The sequence below is a fragment of the Atractosteus spatula genome, chromosome 6, assembly GCF_055471065.1.
Source record: "Atractosteus spatula isolate fAtrSpa1 chromosome 6, fAtrSpa1.hap1, whole genome shotgun sequence".
Lineage (NCBI taxonomy): Eukaryota > Metazoa > Chordata > Actinopteri > Semionotiformes > Lepisosteidae > Atractosteus > Atractosteus spatula.
Genome location: NC_142711.1, coordinates 47,635,948 through 47,659,682, shown reverse-complemented (window position 1 = coordinate 47,659,682; position 23,735 = coordinate 47,635,948). Strand labels below are relative to the sequence as shown.

The window sequence follows — 23,735 nt, the reverse complement described above, 5'->3', positions numbered from 1 at the left end:
AGCTCTCAAAATGTTGAAGAGTCGTAATGCCCTCCATTAAAGCGTTTGCCCTACAATGTACTGTCATCCTGTACAGGGTGTGTCCTGCCTTGCACCTGTTGCTTGCTGGGATAGGCTCCATCTTCCCCCTGTGTGGGATAAAGCGGTTAGAAAATGGATGGGTGGAAAGCTGAAGAAACATGTTCTTTTCAGTACTGCAGGAGATTTAGGCTATGCAAAGCCCTTCTCCCCCTTCCTCACCCCTTAGTGACGTAACAGAAACAGATGGCTTTCATCAACAGGAGTGAAATAAAAAAATAGACTCGGACATAAAAATATCACCCAAGCAGTGATGGATTAGAGATTATGTGCAATGTTGTTTAAGAGTAAGGCTCGCACATTTTGAGGGGTGTGTGTGTGCAGGGGGGATTTAAACACAATGACGATTAAATAATTTTACTAAACCTCAGATAAACTACAAAATGCAAAGATGCGAACCTGTGTTCCAAAGCCATCAGTCATTTCAGGCTTGGCACTTATCTCTTGCACCATTTAGTGTCCTGACCCACGTGTGCAAGTTGCTTCTGGCTGACATTTTCCTTCGCTTGTTAACGGACCTCATACATTCCTGCTATGCTGTTAATGGTAAACTATTTTGTGAATGCACAGCGGCCATGTTTTAGTTGATTACAGTTCTGTCACCTACAACTCATCATCATCATGTCTGGAATCTACAGGCATCACAACCCATATCAATATTACCTTCTCCACATTCTTTGTGTTGTCTTTGACTGACTCACTCTGGAACGAGCAGAAGTCAGCTCCCATTAGAGAGAAATGGGCTGTAGCTTCCAATGTAGCTTGTTGAGGTCTCGGACAAGGTGCTAGAATAGGCTCCGGCTCCCCCTTTTACCTCATACTGGGATAAAGCAGTTGGAAAATGGATGGATGACTTGGACGGGGGTGTTTTTGTCAGTTTGTTTTTTATTAACCTGCCTTGGCATTAATTAGTTTAAACTCCCCACGTGTTTCTGCCAAAGAAGCAGCTCCCCATTATCAGGATAATTGGTTATTCTCTTAACACTGATGTATATTTACCGAACATACAGTTTGGTGACTTCAAATTGGAGATTTATAAAGCCGAAGAACCTGTTTCAAAAATATATATATTATATATAGGACTATAGCTCATGGGGTTACTATAGCTACCATGGGGTAGAAGAATTGGGACTACTGTGGGGGACAACCATGGTCATTTATTGTTTGTGACTGTGTTTTGAATATTAAGGTCTGTATCTCTAATACCAACGAGATCCGTCATTTAGTTCTTATATTAGAAACTTAAATTTCTAATATAGAAATTGAAACTTAGATTTGAAATGATTTTTTGTAAGGGATTACTTTTTTCTGACCACTACAATGTACAAATTCTATGTCCCGCAAAAAATAGTCAATTTTTTCAAATGCAATTGTCACCTATAAAACTATGGCTCTAATTTGGCATGGTGTCACATACATCATGCAGATGATGTTTTGTAGAGGCCACAATTTGCCTCATTTATTATGAGGGGTTGACAAATGCTTGCCCATTCTATACTGAAGGACGTGCGGCTACCCTTTTTAGCAAACAGTAGTGGAGTTGTCTTTTTAGTGTGTAGAAATGGCAGGATTCATAGAGACTGCTTACTTGTACTGTACTGTAATCAAAGACTAAGAACTATAAGCTTTTCAGATGTGTAAGGTATTTCTTCAGACCAAAACTAGGATTACTCTCCCTCCTTTTTCCTAACAGTGCAGAGTGCCATAATTGTTGCATCTTCACACGCTAGCCAGCAACACAGTCTTCTTCTAGAGTCAGTCTAGTGTTTTTATTCATGGTTCTATTGAAGATAAAACAAAATCAATAGATATTTCACGGTTAAGTGTTTGGTTACTTTCAGGAAAATAATTCCTTGTCTTTTAGGCAGCTGGGCTTTCGAATCTTGTCGCTAATGAAAATAAAATTGCCTTTGCGTGTCAGTTGGATCTATTTCAGGTGGAAACACTTGCGCAAAACGTAGGCAAATGGATATGTATTGTCAGGTCACTGGCCTTTCGTTCTAATCGCATTTACTCAAAATAAGGAGAGGTGAAATATTCTGCAGCTCTTGCTGTCTTCTACAGGGGGCCTCCAGCTCCTAAAAACTTCAATTCAGTTTATTTTTATATTTTCACAACAAGGTTGCCCCAAGGTGCTTAACAAAGCAAGGGACCATACATGTTGTGAATACAGAACAGACAAGACCGGAAGACAATGGAGGAGAGGAACACATGAAAAACACGTGAAAATTCTTGAGTGAGGCCAGACCATTGGGAAAACTTGGACATCCAGCTGGTGTGAGCTCTTGTATGCTTAACTAAAAATGAGGCAGCCAGTGCAGAAGTCCCTGGGCCACATGGAGAGGTGGAGTATAAGTAAATACACAAGGTTCACACAGTCACCTTTTCCCCCAACCCCCCCCAGTCGCCACTGGTTCAAGCCCTTTTGCCTCTAGGACAATCCATTTGTCTCTGCTGGTATACAAACATCTTCCACTGCATTCATCATCGAGACAACCCACAGCAGTTTCTCACAGTATTTAAAAAAGAAGCAAAACAAAATGCCCAAAATAGGTTTTGGCATGTAAATAATTTCTATATATATACAAGCTGTTTTCCTTTTTACTGTTGCAGGGCAGTTGATAAATGATGGGTACAAGTTCCATATTGTTTTGCTTTAATCTGTATTGGTTTCAGACTTCTTTGTATCCGGATACAGTTTAAAAGGAGATGGCAAACAGTGGTATATAAACCGTGGGGCATGGAAACAATGGGTCCTTTTACTTAGATCCACAAAAAACCATTGTTATCCATTATAAAGGCCCTTGAAAGGATTTTTCTCAGCTACAGTAATAAAATCATTAAAAAGCATAACATAGCAGAAATTGAATGTGGCGGAAATATATACACTTTGGAGCCAGAATATGCGCCAAGGTAAATTTGAAAATGTTGAGCTCAAAAAGTTTCAAATTGCAAGCTCCTTGGTGCTAAACTCATCAGGCCATTAAATTATAGAGTGTTTAAAATGAAGCAATGGTGTTGTTTAATTTGTAATTAAAGAAAGGCACAGTGATATGACTGTTCTGGGTGTTGATTTTCTTGAGGGTTTATTTTTCTTGTACAATTGCCAATTTTTTTTTATGCCCGCCTCCTTTCTAATAGCCAGTGGTGGCTGTTTTTTTCTGGTTTCACAGCTGTGAAGCTTGTGACCACACAAGATTCCTGGGGCCATTGGTCTTATCCAATATTTGATAGATGAACCACATTGGAGGAGAATGTCACTCGCCATGTGAATCGCATACTGTGCTTGCAAGTGTCCTGGAGGCCAAAGTGGTCACCATGTCTTTGGGCCCACTGATTTACACCTTACTCTTGGTGTATTGTCGGTCTTGGAGAATCCCAGTCCTAGTCGTTGTTGAGTAGCTTTACCAGTTGAGACACTCAGGAGGCCCCTGCTTGAGGAATTCTACACTACAAAATAGTGTACTTCTTTTTTTTTCTTATAGCAAACAGAAAATACATGTCCATCCATTGTCTAATGGGCTTATCCAAATCAAGATTAGAGGGGAGCTGGCTATTCTGGCAAGTAACAGGCAGAAGGCAGGATAGATCCAGGGAGCGATGCCAGTCCATCGCAGGGCACACACAGACAAATACACAAACTCACTCCAGGGCCAGTTTTCCCAGACGCCAGCTAACCTGCCGGTACGTCTTTTGAACTGTGGGAGGAACTGGAGCACCCAGACGAAACCCACGTGAGGAGAACATATGAACTCCACATAGACCGCACCCAAGGAACTGAACCCTTGTCTCCAGCGCTGCGAGGCAGCAATGCTAACCTGCTAACCACTGTGCCACCCACAAAAACACTTGAGATCCAGATAAGCCGATGCCACCCATCTGATCACTCTAAAACAGGCAATCTGACATGTTACAGCATCACTGTTTGCAATAATGTTCATACAGTCCTTTCTAAAAAGCCTAGTACTGTTTTTAAAGATTGTAGACCTTGCAGACTCTGAGGTCAGGCTATGTTTAGAGAGATCAGACTCTGATCAGTGTTTTTTAAACTGCTTCTCGGACAACACCACAATCTCTTCTACTTTTTCTAATGTAGATGCATAATCTGGATCATAGACTGACATTTTGTTGTTTTGTCATTAGCCTTTTTGACAAACATCTTACCAGGACAGTTACAGACCAGGCTGCGAAATAATTATAAATATTTATATTTACTTAGCAGTCCTAGCATCTGTAACTTATGACGGTCTGCAAGCAAGCCTACACATTGCTTTCCTCTCTAGTAATTTTGGTTTTTGAACTTTGTATGTTTAAGTAGATGCGTAATTTGCATTGCTACTATGCAATTAAGATTTTTTTTTCAAATCATGATACAAGTAAGGTTTATTGATATGCAGTGTATTGTAGGGATGACAAACCATGAGCTTGAATATACATAGTGATTTTGCTTCATGACCGCTTTGTCTCCTTTTTTCACGTTAGTGCTGCACACAGTATGTTGGCAATGAAGCCCTACCTTCATATCCTTTTATTGTAGATAGCTGGTCTTGCAAACAAGTGCTTCATAGCCTGTTGTCCCTGCAGATTTCAAATGCACACAAGTGTAAAAACCTAAAGGTATTACTACAAAAACAATTATATGCAGTAGAATATGTCAGGGTTTTTTTTTTATTTTGGATTCAAAGAATCAAAACTGACTGGTCTGGTATTTCTAAATAGAGGTCTTGGTATGGATTGATATGAATCCATTGCTTCTGGAAAGACATTTAAACCATGTGCTCAGTCATTTGGTTTCTGCTGTCACCACTGCAGCACTTTAAAAGGGCTGCTTAATTTTATTTATTTTTTTAGTGAGTCAAGTTATTTTAAAACATAGCCAACCAGTTTCAAAACACAGTTAAGATCGCCTCCCCCCTCCCCAGTTGGGAGGACTTAGCCAGGACACGCTGAAACTATTTTATCGCACGTGAGGGTCACCTCCAGACACTTGCCGTTCTGAATCCTAGCATGTGTCCAGCCGAACCGGCGCTCCATGACCTTTACATGGGAATCGGCTCAGTGAGGGAGGGGGGGCTGTGGTTTGCAGGGAGAAATATCTGCGCTCCGCCTTCGGGAGCACTAAAATCAGAACAGCTTTGCTCCTGGGCCGTCGGCCAAAAATTAGCGATGCATTGTGACGGAGAGTCAAGCCAGCGACATCCCGATTCCAGGCTTGACACTGCATCTCGCACACAATGCATCATTTCAGCAGGAAGAGCTTCTGAGAGCCCATTGTGTTGCTGTAGACTTATTGTGCAGGAAGCATTGCCATACAAAATAATGCTGGACAAGTCATAATCCTTGGCATGCTGTTGCGCTCTGGTTATTAATGGATGGTCAATCATAACTGTATGATTAAGATGCTCTTTGTGGTCCCATGGAATGACTGCTATAACTTTTTCATTAACAGTACAAATTAATTGGCGATGAATGTTGTATAATCTGTCTAAATTTCCTGCCAACATGTGTAAAGTGGATTCAAAGTGGATTAGTTTTAAGAGTGCTAAGGTTTTTTTTTTTTAATATGAATGGTTCATCCTGGATTAAAGTACTGTTGGCGGCACTGTGGCTCTGTGGTCAGTCTTGCTGCCTCATAGTCCTTGGGCCCTAGGCTCAGTAATGGACCTGGGGTACTATCTGTGTGGAGTTTGTGTGTTCCCCCCGTGTTGGCATGGGTTTCCTCCTGGTGCTCCAGTTTTCTCCCGCAGTCCAAACACATACTAGCAGGTTAATTGGCTTCTGGCAGAAGTGTCCTTGGAGTGCATGTCCTGTGATGGACTGGCGTCCCCTCCAGGGTGTACCCTGCCTTGTGCCTGCTGCTCGCCAGAAGAAGCTCCAGATTTCCTGCAACCCTGAATTAGATGATGTGGTTAGAAAATGGATGGATGGATGGTGTACTGTGTTGTGGTTCAATAGTTTTCGCTTAAGAATTCTGCTTCCTTCGTAGATGAAAGTGATGCTCGTTCTTTGGCCTGGAGAAAGCCAGTTTTCAAGGGTGCTTAAACCTTTTAACAGCAGATGACTTATCGGTGGTCATTAATAAGAAATAAAAACTGTCAAAGGCACATGTAGACGGAACACGGGATGAGGTACCTTCACCAAAAGCATTATTTTATAGAAACATTGTGGGTAAAAGACAGACCAGAAAGTACAGATGTATTCGGATTTTATTACAAATCAAAAAAAAAATTGGGAAGGGCAGGATAAACGTTTTCTGCAGAGAGCAGTGACAAAAGCACTTCTACTTTTAACATTTTCTGATGTTTGCTTTCATATCCCATTTGTATCTCACAAGCTTTGCAGGGTACATCCATGTGCATATTCATCTTTTTGGGCTCGTATGTGGGTGGAAAAAAACCCACAAAGCGGTTCCAAATGCGCCGTCTACCTTGCCAATCATGGGAAAATAGCCTAATGTTTTAAACGATGAATATCTTTTTATATTTGAGTGATGAAAGCCAGTGCACTCCTGAGGCACATCCTGTTGGTAAATCTTAAGATTTGTACTCTTTTAATTATTAAAAAATAAATGATGTACGATATTATAGTACTCTGCTGTTCTATTGGCATTTTAATGGGGCTGCAAAAAACTATCATAAATAATTTTAATAAAAAGCCGAGTCAATTACAAATAGGCCACCTCATAAATATTTTTAAATAAGAAATGGAGAAGTCTTGGTGGTGACTCTGGCAAGCTCTCAGGCTTCTTTGACAGATAATGTATTCCTTAGCTCGTAGTTACTAATGTTTGCAATGGCAAAACAGTTCATTAGGAGCTGGAGGCAAATTGCCACTGGGTTTCCAATCTACTTTGCCGCTAAACAGTGGAAAAAAAATGGACAAACTTGGCATTAGTTACTAAGTTGGTAAAAAGCAAAGCAATGTGGGGTTAGCTTGAATTCCAGATGTTTTCACTGCTTTCAACTACAACAGATAGCAGATTTAGATGCTGGGAAGAGTCAGTTTGTGGTCATTCTTCGAATGAAATGTGGAGGGAAAAAGTGCTTTCATCTTTGTGGTCGTCGTCTTATTAGTAGTATCATCCTGGCAGGTAAAACTTATAAAAACACAATAAACAAAAATCCTGAATGAATGAAACTCTTTGCAATCTGCTAGTCATGTGATGCATTGTCAGATCAGATCAGATCACTTTATTAGCCATATACAATTTCTTGCATTAGGAATTAGTCTTTTCGCATACCCCAGCTTGCTCTCCCATGAAACACATAGACAGGGAGAGAGGCTTAGGGTCAGAGCGCAGAGTCGGCCATTGTACAGCGCCCCTGGAGCAGTTGGGGTTAAGGGCCTTGCTCAGGGGCCCAACGGAGTAGGATTCCTCTGCTGGCCGTGGGATTTGAACCCAGCCACAGGCGCAGATCCTTAGCCACAGTGCCACCACTCCACCCCTAGTTGTTGTCAACTTGCATTTCAAGCACAGAGGTGTACAGGCAGAGGTACTAGGTGAATTGTGTGTGTTCTCCTGTTTTTCCTACCAGATGTGCATTACATTTGGTTTAAATAGCTACACACTCCTGGGTGTTAAAGTGTGTGTGTGTGTGTGTGACCTCATCTAAAAAAAAGCTGTGGTTTAAAGTAAACCTCCGTCATTTTATTTCTTTACCCAACAAATAAGTCAATACAGAAAACATCCTGGAAATAAAATGTAATTAGTCTTTTTCAAAAAGACTGTTTAGCATTAAATTAACTAATCAGTTTTGTAGCAGTAGTGGTTTGCTTTTCCTTCTTTTTTTAAAAGAGCTTTATAAACTAACTGTAGTTGGGTTTCATTTCTGGGCCCCTAGCAAGTTGTGATATTTAAAGTTTTTACTAACTAGACCCAAATTTTACAATTAAATTGTAATTGCTTTCTAAACTTTGCTTCACTTAAAACTATTTTAAGTACATTGATGGGTGAAATATACAAACTTTTCATATAATGCTTTTAAGGACAGTTTTCAGACTCTTGTGTTTTAGATTTGTGAAGGTAAAATAGCATTCTTCCCTTGTTTTTGAACAGATTAACGAACTGAGCCACGTTCAGATCCCAGTTATGCTGATGCCTGATGACTTCAAAGCCTATTCTAAGATAAAGGTGGACAATCATCTTTTCAACAAGTAAGTCATATTATTTTCTCTTTTTACAGGGTTTTATTTTCTTTGGAGAGTTGAAAGTGGGCACTTTTTGTAGTGCTCAAGCTCTTCTCATTGCTCCAGGTACACCAGTTTAAAGTGACAAAGGGCTTTTTTATGTTACATTATGTGTCTCTTTGTGGCATGTTAAGTTTAGAATTGACTGTACAGGTAGTTGGAATATTGTAAACGAGGGAAACCGTCATTGTAATTGTAACTGTGGCCAGCAGCCATATCATCCTGCAACTCATAACTAGCAAACCACTGAAGTTCAGCAGGTGTGAGCCTGCTCAGTACCTGGATGGGAGACCTCCTGGGAGAAACTAAGGTTGCTGCTGGAAGAGGTGTTAGTGGGACCAGTAGGGGGTCCTCACTCTGCAGTCTGTGTGGGTTCTAATGCTCCAGCATAGTGACGGGGATGTTATACTGTAAAAAGGCACAGTCCTTCAGATGAGATTACCAATTGGCCTCCTAATAATCCCCACATATGAAATGGCTTCATTACTCTGTTCTCACTCTGTGTGGTGAGCATACTGGTGCGCTATGGCTACCATCGCATCATCCAGGTGGGTGCTGTACATTGGTGGTGGTAGAGGGAATCCCCATGACCTGTAAAGTGCTTTGAGTGGAGTATCCAGAAAAGTACTATATAAATGTAAACTATTATTATTATTGAACTATATTTAAATATAGTTTATATTTGCTGTCCATTTCCATTCTGCACTTCTGTCATATACAGTACGACAGTCATGAGAAGCTGGTCATCGAGCTGGATTGGTGCAGAGCCTTAAAGAGTAGTCTGGACTCTTGCATTCCCCTCCTGCTGTGCTTAAGTTCTTGCTCTGGCCACTCTTTAGTATGAATAAAGACTCCTCGTCCATTCCTCCCTGGAACACCTAATTGAGCCTAGAACCCAGGACACGTGGTTTTCCTGGACATTCTTTGTTGATGTCCCCTGCAGTTCCTCTGAGGCCCTGGAGAGAGGTGACCTGTGAAGAAGTGGTGCATGTTGAAGCCACTGTCTTGTATAAGCTGTGTCCAAACCTTTGGCAAAACTGATTAAATCATGCACTTATACAACTATTGCTTGAGGCTCAGTGAAGGAGTTACTTTGAAATTAAAAATGAATGTGGAGTAGTTTTAGGCAGGAATCGGCAGCAATATTCCAAACAGGAATGGCTGTTGTTTAAAACCGTTTTTCAGACAAAGAAGCCACATCCACCCCACCCCCCCGTGATTTTTTTTTGCTTTCCTTGTGCACGGAAAACATCACGCAAGAACAACCAGCTTAATTCAAGGGTTTTTCCATTGGCAACCAGCTACTGCATAAAACACTTCGGCATTAAGGAAAATCCTTCACCATAATCATTGGCAACTCCTGACATTGTGGTTTCTCGTTGTTCTACTGTAAATTAAACTCAAATCAGATTCTAGATTATAACAAAATCGATTTGTAAACTTTTGTATAACAGGCATCTTGGAACATTTCCCTTTATATTTTCACTTAAAAGCAACATTTTAAGTGATGCATGGTGATGCATATTATTTTCTTTAGGGATTAGAACTACATCTAGAAGTGAAAGGACCACAATTACATTTAAAATGAAGGTTTGTGAAACAGATCAGTAAACTGTAATTTTTGGCTTATCATTCTTACATTCCTGTGAAGATGCTAATTCATGCTTTACTTGAACCAAAAAACAAAATATTACTCAAAAATGTTTTATGTCTGAATAACATTTTGTACAATACCTTTTCATGCCCTTTTTTGGTCCAAAGCACCTGTCTGCCTGTTTTTGTGACACCATCATGTAAATTCAGTGCATGAAATGAATGAAAATGAATATGTGAGGTGGATAACTGTTAAACTGCAGTTCTTGTGGTTCTATAAAACAGTTGAATTTAATACAAATATAAAGTTGAATTCATTGACCACAGTAAATGATTTGCTTTTACCTCCCCTGCCCCTTCCACACATCTTCATTCACAGATAAGCTCACAAATAATGTAATGATTAAGAAATGTGCCCAAAATAAATTTTGAAAGTATTGATCTAGATATAATGCTCAATTGGAATGTGACAGTCCTGCCTTGTGCCTATTGCTTGTTGGGATGGGGTCCAGCACTCCTGCGACCTTGTATTGGATAAATCGGATGGAAAATGGATGGATGGAATTTAACAGTAAAACCCGTCACCTAAATTAGCCTTATGCTGCTGATCTGAGGCACCTGTCCCAAATCATTCTGTTCTTTTTCATGTTGTTTGACACAAATGATGTGTGTCAACTTGCCACTTCTTGTTTGTGTTACTTTGGTTTCTTGGAGTGTACCTAGAGTGCAACTGACAAGGATATTTAAAGCCTCTGTTAAACAGCAGCTGATAATATCAAATTAACACTTTCTTCCTATGGCCAAAAAAACAGCTTTGGCTTGGAATATGAATAGAGTTCATGTACACCTCTCTTAAATTTCTGAAAATGTTCAATTGCTAATGAAGTAGAAAAAATAGATTGGCTGAAGAAATGACATTTTTTCCAGGTGGAAGAGGAAGTTATTTTGTTGAATTGCAAGGCCAAGTAATTCTGATTTTTCTCATGTTTTGCTGTAGGGTATATTTCTGCAAGATCTGAATCTTGTACAGGGACAACCAAGGGGAACAGTTTGTTGGCATATGTACCTGAGTACAATGAAATGCTTGCTTGCGTGTTTCCTCAAATGACACAACAGAAGACGTAGCAAATGACTTAATAAATTACATTACAATTTGTTGGAGAAAGGGACATCTTAAGCTGCATTCATATAGCGGTGGTGTGCAAAATTCAAGCAGTGGCAGTATTTCAGTTCAGTTCGAACACGTTGGGGTATAAGTCGGAGTAGGAGGATAGCTCAGGTGAGCTCTGTGGAGATACTCAGGTAAGAGGGGACAGGAAGATAATTCCTTACACTTCTATAGTGCTTTTCTGGACACTCCACTCAAAGTGCTTTACAGGTAATGGGGACTCCCCTCACCGGAATGATGCGACGGCAGCCGTAGTGCTTGGGTACACTCGGAACACATCAGCTATCAGTGGCGAGAAGAACAGAACGATAAAGCCAATTCATAGATGGGTATTATTAGGAGGTCGGGATTGGTAAAGGCTAGGGGGACATGTGGCCAGGATGCCGGGGTAATTATTTTCAACTATAATACCCTGGGATTTTTAAAGACCACTGAGAATCAGGACCTTGTTGGTGGCTGCTGGCCAAAGCTCTGTAGGGATGGTCAGGTTGAGAGCTGTCGTCCACATGCCTTCAGCCTGACAAGAGTGGATGCCATGAGCTGTCAACCAAAGCACAACCATCAGTGTTCTCAAGCTCTGAAGTGCTTGCCTTTCCGAAGCTTTGGCCATTCACCAGCTGTAGCCAGCATGCCGTGACAGGGGCAGCAGCACTGAATCAATGAGCTAGGGTCAGAGTATTCTGAGCTATCCATCCAGCAGTGAGGGGGGGGGGGGGGTGTGGATTGCCTGGTGGCTGAGAATTTCAGATCTGCATGATTTGTAAGAACTACATCTCTCCTTTGATTGATGCCAAACCCCCAGCACTTTAGGACTAGCAACATGAAGAGCTTAAAAGCGCTATAGCAAAAAGACAAGAGAAATCTGCATTACTCCCCTCCACTTTTTGGAAAACCATCTAAAATGGGAACCAAAGAGAATGACAAAGAGTTGATTCTTGTTTTGCAGTCATATGGGAGGAAAAGGTCATCCACTAATCTATGGAAGTCTTTCAGGAATTGTCTGTTACTAAACATTAATTTAACTGCATGTGTGATGCACATGTGCCTCTGTGTGGACTTGTCAACGGGACATCTGCTGTGTTTACAGAGAAAACATGCCAAGCCATTTCAAGTTCAAGGAATATTGCCCAATGGTCTTCCGCAATCTCAGAGAAAGGTTTGCCATTGATGACCAGGACTTCCAGGTATGTGAACATTTTTGATACAGTGAGTCTCGACTTCGTGTTGTACAGTAAAAGTTTCCTGCCTCTGTGTTGTGCGTCTAAGTGTTTAACTGCAAGAATCTGTCACTGTCTTTCCTGAAAGGAAGAGCAGCTTTGCTGAGAGGTTTTAGGTTTGTGCCAATTTTAACTGAAAATGCTGTTTTTGTACAGGAAAGCAGCTGTTTGACCCCAGGTTGGTTTGGCTGTATTGTAATCAAGAACTTCACAAACGGTTGGTAAAATTTGACAAAATGGCTGTGTAGTTTTCTGCCTTCATGGTCCAGTTTTTCTCATTCTGCTTCTAATGACCCTGATGTTTTAGCATTTTATGCTTTTTTTTTGTTGTAGTACAGAAAGCAGCATTTACAGTATTTCATGTTAGGTTGCAGTATTTTTTCCATTATCTTTCAACCCTTTTCTCTCTCTTTTTCCCAGAGTGAAAAATATACCTGAAAGGACCTAACATTCTTTTTTTATATTTGTGCGTTCAACTAAGCAATAATCTCAACTTGGTTTGGTAAGAATAAACATCAAACACTGTAAAAACCATAAATGATCAGAGAAGGAAATCATTCATAATGCATAAAATAGTAAAAAAAGGAATGTATACGTGAATAATAAGGTCTCTGTTAAGATCTAAAGTCTCTGTCCTCTTCATGAGCTACCGTGAATGTGCTTAGTGCTTTCAGCCTTAATTATCTAACAAGCTGCACCCAAGGATGATGCTCTTCAGTGTTCTTTGAAGGTGCAGGTAGAGTCTTAGTGCTGTTTGTGAGGTGCAGATACTGACAAGGGAATCAAAGTTGTCTTCCAGTCGCAGTGTTTGATGTAAAGCTCTAACAGCTCTGTGAATTTTGCATTTTTATTAGGGAGCTTAAAAGGGCTGGATATGAGTGTATTCCCGTTTGCAGTTTGGTTTACCTTGTTATATGCTATGAGATGGTAGCTGGAACTCCTGGAGGCAAGCCAAGTGAACACAGGGAGCACATACAAACTCCAATCAGCTGGCACCCTGGTCTGGCCTTGAACCCAGGACCCCAGCGCTGCAAGGCAGCAATATTAAGCACTGTGCTACTGAGCCATGCACTTACATACCAATAAATGGAAATAATGCTTTTGAACAAAAAATGTTTACCATGTCAAGAAACATATTGCTTGCGCATTATGTTTTCTGTCCCAGGAAGTACAGTCCTGACCATGTTGCTGCTGTGTATTTCTGTAATCCTGTAGCTCCAAATGTTTGTGTCCCAACACCAATTGATTCAGATTCACAAGGCGTGTTGAAAGAATGTAGAGCTCTTCTCCCATCCTAGAAATGAGTTTTTGTAGAATGCTGGTATAAAGAAATCCAGCATTGTCTAAATTCTGCCCGTGTAGCCTTTGGCCATCTGAAGTAGCGGATCTATAGTAACAAGCAGTTGCCATTCTTACTTTATTGTACTGGGGAGGATCATGGAATAGATACAGTAGATGGTTAAAAGGACTGGAATCAAAACACCAACAGTATATGCAGAGGATTGTTTACAGTATCAAGTGGGGAAGCACAAGCACCAGTGTTCTCTCTCAAGCTCTGAAGTGCTCACTTTTTCTGAAGCTCTGGTCATTCACCATCAGCTTTGTTGGGTAGGTCACATCACCTAGACATTGGACACCAAGTTGAAGATGAGAGAAATGCAGGCTTGTAAAATGTACAAAAATGCATGTCTGCATTAAAGGTGCATTCAGCTTTTTTTCCTTAAAAGTTGTAGCAAATAAAAAAAAATCGCACTAAATGTCAAATGTTTCATATTGGACGTCTCCAAACAGACATTCCGACTGGCTACCGTGTCCTCTGCTAGCAGCCTGTGTTCCTATTGAGCAATGAAATGAAAAGGCCAAGATAGCATATGACTGCACAGTAGGGCTTGCAGTTATTATTGGCGCTATCAAAAAAAAGAATCTGAAGACCAAAATAGTGTGGAGATGGAGGGTGATAAAACAGTCAAGACTGCCTATTCATGCTTGATTTGTGTCACAATGTGTAACAGGCTCCCTTTTTTAACACGCAGTCTTGCCGTGAGTGATCAGTTTGGAAAAACAAGTTACCAACAATAGTTCTACACAAGTATTACGACAAAAATAGTCTGTGTTCATACAGTATGTACCGTTCCTATGAGCATTGTTTTTCATTTGAGATTGTGTGTTTGAATGTGCAAAAAAAAAAAAGGTCAGATAAATTCTGCTTTAATGTATCTCGATTTCAAGCTGTTAGGCCACAAAATGCTACTTTGGAAAAAGTGTGTAGACTTTCTGTAGACACTGTATGAATTTGCCTTTGGTAATTCCCGTTTTAATATAGCCCTGCGGAGCTAATGGGGGTTATTTTGGGCATCTGAATTCCAGAGAAGTCTCACGGCTTATTAAAACAGATTGGACTTTAAACTAAACCAACAAAGTGCCTTCTCTAGCCAGCAAAGCTTTTGTGTGTCAAGCTTGAAGCCCAGGTTGTTGCTCTTACATTACCGCTTCCTGATATAAAATGTATGGCCCAGATACAAAATCTACACTGCAAGCCATAATGATGTCATGATTGTAGTTTCTCCTTCAGTTTCCATATACCCCTATTGTATGACGGTGTGAAACTTACAGGGTTCTTTTTAATTGAAACCCCCATAGGTAGAACCATTGGTTGACATAACAGTCCTTTTGCTTGTTTTCGTTTTGTTTCCCGTCCTAGTTGCTCAATCGGGTTCGATGTTCTTTAAAAGCTGTAACATTTTGAATTCACTTGATATCTGGTAGAAACTGTAATGTTTTCCGCAGGATCAATGAAATGTTGATAGGACAACTGTGGCATTGATTTTTTTTCAGGCAGTTTTTGTTTTTCCATTTCTTGAGATATAATGTTTTGTTGATGAAATTCGATTCAGGACCGGGTTGTAACGGTCAGATTTCTCCCCTCATAACTAGGAATTTGTGGCAAGAGACATGACGTCTTTTGTTTTATGTACCAGCTGTGTGTGTGTGGGGGGGAACCTGAATAATCTATTAAGATATCTTCTATATACGGTATCCAGTAGTTACTGGTGTCATTAAAGAACAGGAGCTGCAGCACTGATAACTAGTTTATGGATTTGACCTTTGCCTGGCTCAAGAGCGCAGGCTGGATATCTATGGATGTGTCACCCTGGATTCTGTGTTCTTGTGCACAACTCATGCTGAGAGTCATCGCTTCCTCTGGGTCATAGATTATTAAGGTCTGTTTGGAGGGTCATTTGTCTTTCGTGAAGGTCTTTGGTGAATTGTTGTTGTTCATTAATTCTTTACCTTTTACCGGGTTGTTCAGCAAATGGTTTCAGTTATCACTGGTCATATTTAACAGCCATAGGTAGTCTGTATCCCTCACATGCAGTGACTGCTTCAAGTCTGCAGCCCATACATAATTCTGTCATAGCATTGATGTTAGGATGTTCAGTCTCTCTGCCTTGGTTGTAATTGAAATTTTCTTTGCTCTTATCTTCACAGTTCCCTGCTTTTCCATTATACACAGCTCTCTAATCTGGAACCAAGGCTATACATTCACAGCTCGACTATATTTTCACAATTAAAACAACATGGAGCACTCGAGCAATCAGAAGAAGCTGTCAGCCATTTATCCCAGTACTTGTTCTTACCTGGGGAGGATTGAACACAACAAATGATATTATTCTTACATGGCTAAGTATGCAATATAATACCCAGAAACAAAAGATTAAATTATTTTCTCTTCTCTTATATTAATCCTTTGATCTGAAATACAATTTTCATTACAACATTCATTAATAAAATTTCACCTCACAGTCCCAATACCTATGCTTTTCACTGTATCTGGGAAAATTATATTGCTTTTTGTTATTTTTTTTCACATGATAAAGAAAGTCATTAAATGTAAATAAATCAAGTACATGTGTTTATTAACCTGTCAATTTCCAGTCCACATTGATAGCTTTTGAATAATTGAGATACAACAATCTTTCCCATCAACATTCCTTAAAAATGCTTGTTGGCAAGTATCATGTTTTTGACAATGTGCACTAATTTGTACTCACAACTTCAAGACATTTTGCACAGTGTTTTATGTAGTGAGTTTGGAAGAATGCTTTATTTTCTGTTATAGCGTGTACTGACTTTTCAAATGAAGGAACCGTGGGCAATTCTGTATGAAACCCCAGACGTTTCAATGAGATATAATTACAAAACAGAGCTTGTACAACTTGTTTTCAACACTAGTATTTATTGGTGGAGATCACTAACTTTAATGTTCTGTGTAAATAATTGTTGGATTTTAAAAATAATCCCAATTCAACTGTTCCAGGTCTTCAGAAATATATGAAATTTTAAAGGAAACTGGATGACATCTGTGAAACAGGGGTTCCCCAGACACACGATTGGAGATAACATTGAATAGTCTCGGTTTTGACTAGTCTCAATCTACTTAGTGTCATATTCTGCCCATTTTTAAAGATTACACCAGTAAATTATTGATGAATCACACAAGTAATATGTTCAATTAAGAGAACTCCGCTTCTTGAAACCTGAAAGCTGAAGGCTTAGATTTAAGTCCTAAATGATCTACTGTATAAGTTACTGGTTTGGACAGGCGTCCCATCCAGGATATATCCTGTCTTGTGCCTGTTGCTTGTTGGGATAGGCTCCCACTCCTTGTGATTCTAAATGGGAAGAAGCTGTTAAAGGGATGGATGGATAGAAGATCTACTGTATAAATTAATTAAACAAATCCACTGCTGAATTACTCTCAGTGGAATCGATCCATGTCCTTAGAATTTGGCAATTTTAAAGGTAACCAATGAAACCTGCTGGATCAGGGCTCTGTAGGACCAGGGTTACAAGTAAAGTAATGATTCCCATCTTTAATCTTGAGGAGCCGCATGTACTTGAGCCATTTTCATTTTAACCCGTAATAATTTAATGGAAACAATTTGTAAGCTAACTGATTTGTATTTTTTTTTCCAAATGCTAATACACAGTATATAAATTAATCTGTTTTATGAAGAAGGGTGCAAGAAGCACAGAAAAGTATAGAGCTCTGGATTGCTGTGTTACAGCATTGCTAATACATTAAAATTAATATACTGCACCTCGTTACAGGCAACTTTGAAGTTAGATTTACTGTATACTCATTCATGCGCTGAGTCAGGGAGACAGTAGACAAGTTTTTTGCTCTGGCAGAAATGCTGCTGACTTAATCCTTCACTCTCAACCGTTTACCATCTGAAGTGAATTCTGTGCGATCTGAGTATTGCCTCAGTACTTGATTGTAATATACTGTAGATTTAGAAATACTGTATTTTAACATCAGTGATTTTTTTTCCCTATGTATTTTGTTTAATCTGGAAGAAGTTATAGAATTCGGCTCATTCATAGAACAGCTCAAACTGATGCACGTAAAACTCAAGTTACAATTTTTGACAGAGACTTTTGTAGAGCGGAAAACTTAACTTCCTGGCACTTAAAAAAAAAATGGACTGTTCATTTTAACTGTCGCTGACTTCACAGAATATTGGTTTGTTTCATTGATGAAAGCTGATGTTAAGTATTGTATATGAAATACTACCTGTTGTGGACAATGTAATGCATCTAGAAAAATGTTACTACTCATTAAAATGAAATGATCATTCCTTTCTTGATGACCTTCCAGTAATTTTGACCAGTGACACGTGGAGAGATTTGTAAGGTTCGGGCCTCCACTATTTCCAACTTGCTTGCTATTTACAGCCAACCACATTGTTTTGTTCCAGCCAGCGGTATGTCTCTGTGCTGCTTAAATTCTTTCCCATTTAATTATAATGTGTAGTTTGGACACTTTAAAGCCAAATGTGATGTTTGCTTCCTCCCACATCACGTCTATGGTAACAGCTTGACGTCTGCTATTACATTTTATTAAATGATTTGTGTAAACCTTTCAACCCTTTTCACTTTTGGTTTAATGATTTTGTTTTAATGTGTTTTAGGAGTTTCATTTTATTTGAGTTATGTTTGTGTAAATGTCAGGGCTCTGTATACAGTGAAGAAATATCCGTGCGTGTATAGCATTATTTGGAGATCAAGAAAAATGCTGCGTTTTTATGACGTTGTGCCTTGTGAGATTCTCCACAGGGCAAGAGCTGTTTTGTAACAAGATGTTTCAGGCTGGTTTGGGAAATGTGTCATGCGCTTTGACCTGAAAATGTAAGAATGTTGAAGAGCCGTCACCTGCGGAGCCCATTAGAATTTTTTTGGGTCCAAATTCTTGCATCTTAAATATGGCTGTGTGGTGAAAGAAGGCTTTGAATAACTCCTCATTGCAAGCATACTCCAGTACAAGACAGTGCAGGAAAAGGGCGACTATCTTTCAGAGTATAGAAACGTAACTCTAGCCCATTCAGAGGACACATACTGTAATTGCTCAGTGCGTTAGGGGCTTGACATCTGCAAATTTAACATTTGTGAAATTGCTTATTGACCATTCATGATTCGGTCTAGACCGAAGAAGAGCAGAGTGGGGTGAAACCAGGATGAAAGCTGTTAACCTCTACTGTTAAATTAGCAACAGATTAATCTTGCACTCCTAGTCTAGCTAGTGAGTGAGTCTGCCCAAGTACCCACTACACCAGCCTCTGCATCTCAACATGGCCGTTTTTTATATTTTAATAAGTGCTCCCAGTTCTGTGTTGGTAGCATGGGGAATGACAGGCTAGAGACGAGTTTATAGCCTCACTGATAGTTTTATTGCCCTTTCATTAAAGTGCGGCATGATACAGTAATCATGGAGGCCGAGAGAGAAAGTGAAAGTTGGACACGGAGGAAGGATTCAAATTTTAACTGATTACTATATGTGATTGCTGTTCTTTCTTTTATCTAAACAATGTTATTTTAACGTCGTACTTTAATTATCATATACTGTAAGAGGGTTGCTTACTGTATATCTTTTAACCATTCTGCTGTATATACTATAGCACATCATGCGATGGTACAGTATAAAGGTGGATTTGATTGCCCTGTAAGTGAATTTGGTTATTCATGATGGTTCTCTGCATCGCACATTTGCGAATGTCAAGACCCTGCTGTACTTTGCAGACGGCTATAGACACACTCCGTTTCATGATGCATTGCGATTCACCGCTGTTCATTGGCATCTCTGTTGAAGAAGAGGCCGTAATGCAGAACCAGCAGTGCTGATCGAGCTTGCTTTGCTCAACCCTGACCGTCTGAGAGACTGCTGTGTAGCAGATTGGCAGTGTGTCGGGATGCAGCATTGGCAGCCAGGGGCTCTGTATACACTACAGATCGGGATTAATTATCTGTCACCTTTCTGAGTGTCTAAACTCATTCCATTCATTTTCCCTGTATCGCCAGTAATTGAAGTGAGCCAGCAGGGTGTATGTTTGAAGCTGAATTGTTTCTTTTGTTTTTATTATTTGTCTTTATGCATTACCTTCTTGGGTCAAACAGTTGCTCTATGGAAAAGAGTCCCACTCTTAATCATAATCGTTTCATGCCATGGGATACTCCGTGTGGCACTTCCACATCGGCTCTCGTGGCCGGTGTCGGCCAGCACGCGCAAGTGAAGCAGAGTGTTCTGGTATTCCTCGGTAGGGGGGCTGGCGACGGTGCTTGAGGTGCACTGGGATCTCTAAAGGGTGTCCGTTTTTCCCGGTGTTTGTGTAATTCTGTTTGTGAATGTGAACAGGGTTGAGTTAGAAAGAGCACTTCATTCCTCTGTAAACAAAATCCTTATCCTGCTTGGTATAAAGCCAAAAGGCTGCATGTAATGGCCCTACTGAAAATAGGCATTGTAACATTTTAGTGGAACTAAAATATGCATGAAGAAATAGAATATGCCATGCATTTGTTGTCAAGTGCTTTGCAGAGTAAGAGGGTATCCCTTTCATTCAGCACTAGAGTGCAGCTCCCTCAGGGAATCGCCAGCACATCCCTGCCAAGCAGGCGTAGTAGATAAGAGAAGAATTACCTACAATTCAATCAGCCTACAAAGGAATCTTTAGGTGTTCTAGAAAGTGTGAACTGGGATTTAAGATGGGGCTGAAGGGATAGAAACTCTTCCCAATGCTATTGTGGGACTTGAGTGTAGAGACCCTTGGTTTATTTTTTCATCAGTGCCCTCTATCTGCAAACAGCACATGGTAGCTGGTTTGGAGAAACAGTGCCACCTACTGGTCTGCCAGCACGTAATCCAGTAGAAAACTCCAGTATGTCTACCCTGTTGACTAGGGCTATTCTGGATTGCTTGTATGTCATTTTTTGGGGATATTAGTTCCAGTCTATTGCTGTTGTGGTCCTGCATATCATTCTTTATTTCTTCAATAAGGTCAACAGAATTGACTGTTTTGGTCAGATACTGTCAGCATATTGATACTGTAGCTGTCAGCTGACAAAACATTTGCATACCCTTTCACTATTGTCGTTAAAACTTCAGGCCTTTTGAGAAACAAAGTTTAATCATGTAGAAGCATTAAAGCAAATGTTTTAATTATATTCTTCGCAATTCATTTATTCTTATGTGTCCTGCTGTTATTGAACGACAAATGTGACTTTTGTTACCATTTGTAGAATCGCATTCAATATGAATGGCTTGTAATACCCATAATTCATTAATAAGAAGTCTGGATGCTCAACAGAGGACTTCCAGTGTAACACTGATTTAAAAACTTGTTTTCTAAGCACCAGTGTTTCTGTTGTGTGTGTATATATTACATATTGGATTAGTTCATATAGGTTGCTGCGTCAGCATGCGTAGACTGCAAAGGAACAAGTAAAGGTTTATTTCATGCTGAAAAGAGAAGAAAAGAAACAATGTTTCGGCTGTGGACCCAACGAAGGCTTCACAGCTGGAATATTGTGTTTCTTTTCTTCTCTTTTCAGCATGGAATAAACCTTTACTTGCTCCTTTGCGTATTGGATGTTCATTTTGTAAGTAAAAGAATGTGACCTCCCAGTTGGACAGAAGCATCATGTATGAGATCATAGCTTTAACAGAAGCACCGTTAACGCAAATGAAAAACTATCAATGGAGAATTGCCTGTAGCCTCATTCTTACAGATGTAGAGACTTCAAAAATGTAGATTATATATGCCCATTTAACCTATGAATTCTTAAAAGTTTTAAAGCATTTTATTTTATTTACAAAATAAACCTGAACAAACGTGACCCAATTATGAAGATCAAAAAAGGGCATTGATTTTTGTCTGGCTGCTTTTGAAACTGTAGAGCTTAAATTGGTTCAATAGTGCATCATCCCTCTGTTCTGTACTAGTTCAGCAGAGTCAACTTGACTTTCAGGAATGTTTCACAGTCATCTTACTGTATGTCCGTGCAGCCTTGCTCTTAACTAGGAATGAAATCTTTTTTGTTGTTGCTGTCGTTCGTCTCAGTCGATGGAGGAGCCACTTGAACCAAGAGGTGGTTGATGCAGTGTGTAGCACAAGGGCTTTGAATCCTGCTTCTCTTGCAGAATTCACTGACCAGAAGCGCACCACTCACAAGCGACTCCCAAGGGCGCAGCGGGGCTCGTTTCCACATGACCTACGACAAGAGATACGTGATCAAAACCATCACCAGCGAAGACGTCGCAGAGATGCACAACATACTGAAGAAATATCACCAGGTAAAGACCAGAACTGAATCCGGCTCAATGAGAGCACCCATCTACAACACACGCGTGAAAGTAAGAACTTGCTACAAAGATGCCAAAAGCTGTAGAAAATCAATGTATTATAAGGGATTCTAAGTTTATTTCTATTGACGACACCGTTCTGTCACTAATTCTTTCATGACCATAGTGCTGAAGCTTCTAGTGCTGTGTCCTTTTTTAACATTTTATCTATGGGCAACAAATCTTCATACTAAATTGATTTCGTTTAGTTTTGGTTATAGCAGACCACTACTATGCTTTATTTCAAGTTTCAGTACACTACTGAATTCATGAACTTTTGTTTGGGTGGCTGCAGGCACACAGGGGCCGATCCAGCAAACATGCTTGTGTGTCACTCTGCTGTATATTTCAAAACAGTAGTTCTTGTCTGCACTGAATACAGCCCCACTAATTTAACTTAACTGCATTCTGCCTGTGTTTCAGGGGGATGAATATTACATTTCTGGGTATCTAAATATATCATGTCAGGCTTCACCATTATTTACTTTGTTGTTTGGCTGAAGAATTCACACAAGTGAATAAGACCCTTTTCTACATCCATCTTGCCCTTGTTTTAGAAAGATTCTTCCGATTTTATCCCTGCCATTTTTATCCCTTTCCGTTTTTCAACTTTACCAGTAAGGGAAATTTTCGGTTTTGTCGTTTTTTTAAAATAATTTTGTGCCGTTTTCGCAGTTGTTCAAACCAAGTAACATTCGCGAGTATCGCTGTCATTCAAAGTTTTTAGTTGTTCTAGCCTCTGTAAAACCTTGCTTGAGCTCATTCTGCTTCATGAGACATTTTTTTTCCCCAATGCGTGTACTAAACACTCATTTAGCATGTTTAATATATGTTTATAATCTTGTCATTACTATCATATTTCCATAAGCCACTTTCTTCTGTTTTAGTTATTTGTGAATGTTTTACTGAAAAATGCTTTTCAGTATTTTTTACCACTTGCAGTATTTTGTCTCCCTGTGGTCATTCTGTCTCATGTCATCTGTGTCTGAAGCTCAGTAAACTATTTTTTCCTTCTGTTGACTCTGTATCTGTCTCTTCCCAGTTCACCACCTGTCAGCTTTGCCTCATTCTCTTGTCTGCTGTTTTAAAATGATAAACCTTAATTTCGGTCAGATTTTGATTGAAAGACTACATCAAAAGATCAAGTAGGTAGCTGCGTCGGCATGCGTACAGTAGGTTGGACAGCAACAGGTAAAAGCTTATTTTATGCTGAAAAGAAACACATAGCTGAAATGTTATTTCTTTTCTTTTCAGCATGGAATAAGCCTTTACCTGTAAGTTTACATCAGAAGATGCCATATCATGATTACAATTTCCAGCGATAATGTCTGTTCCTTTGATTATTTCTTGGTAAAGATCAGGTCAATAAGTGACAATCTTTCTTTGGTGTACTGTATTTACACAGTGTTCAAAACAGCAGTAAGCCATTTCAGTCATCTCAATTTCAGCTTCTGTTTTTGTCCCAATTTATTGGTGGATAATTTAAATCGCCCATTAATGTAAGGTCATCTTTGTTGCATACTTTTCTGCACAGATAGCACCCCAGTAATTGAATTCTGGTCTCAAGCATTGCAAACCAGCAATACTGACCACTGCACCACTGTCCCTCCCCTGCATTATGCAGTCTGTGTCTCCTAATGTTTACTCTTTAGGATTTTTCTTATTTACATGCATTGTTGTGATCTGTGGAATTTCATTCCAAAAGCAGACTTGTTGTCAGTACTGCTACTTAACATATGAATTCTGTTTGAGTAAATACAGAAGTCAAACATTGTTTATGAAAATGCAAGGGTTTTGTCACAAAGCCCTGTAGACA

At 39.7% G+C, this 23,735-nt stretch overlaps 1 protein-coding gene across 5 annotated transcripts in view; it reads left to right on the top strand.

Moving 5' to 3' along the window:
* The window catches only part of pip4k2aa (phosphatidylinositol-5-phosphate 4-kinase, type II, alpha a), a 95,994-nt gene that overhangs the window by 44,593 nt on the left and 27,666 nt on the right, over positions 1 to 23,735 (top strand). For all 5 annotated transcript variants that reach the window (XM_088918863.1, XM_088918862.1, XM_088918859.1 and 2 more), the window contains exons 2-4: positions 8,135 to 8,232; positions 12,114 to 12,210; positions 21,719 to 21,871. In XM_088918863.1, coding sequence (XP_088774989.1) covers positions 8,168 to 8,232; positions 12,114 to 12,210; positions 21,719 to 21,871 — 315 coding nt within the window. In that variant the 5' untranslated portion in view covers positions 8,135 to 8,167. The remainder of the gene's footprint in view (positions 1 to 8,134; positions 8,233 to 12,113; positions 12,211 to 21,718; positions 21,872 to 23,735) is intronic.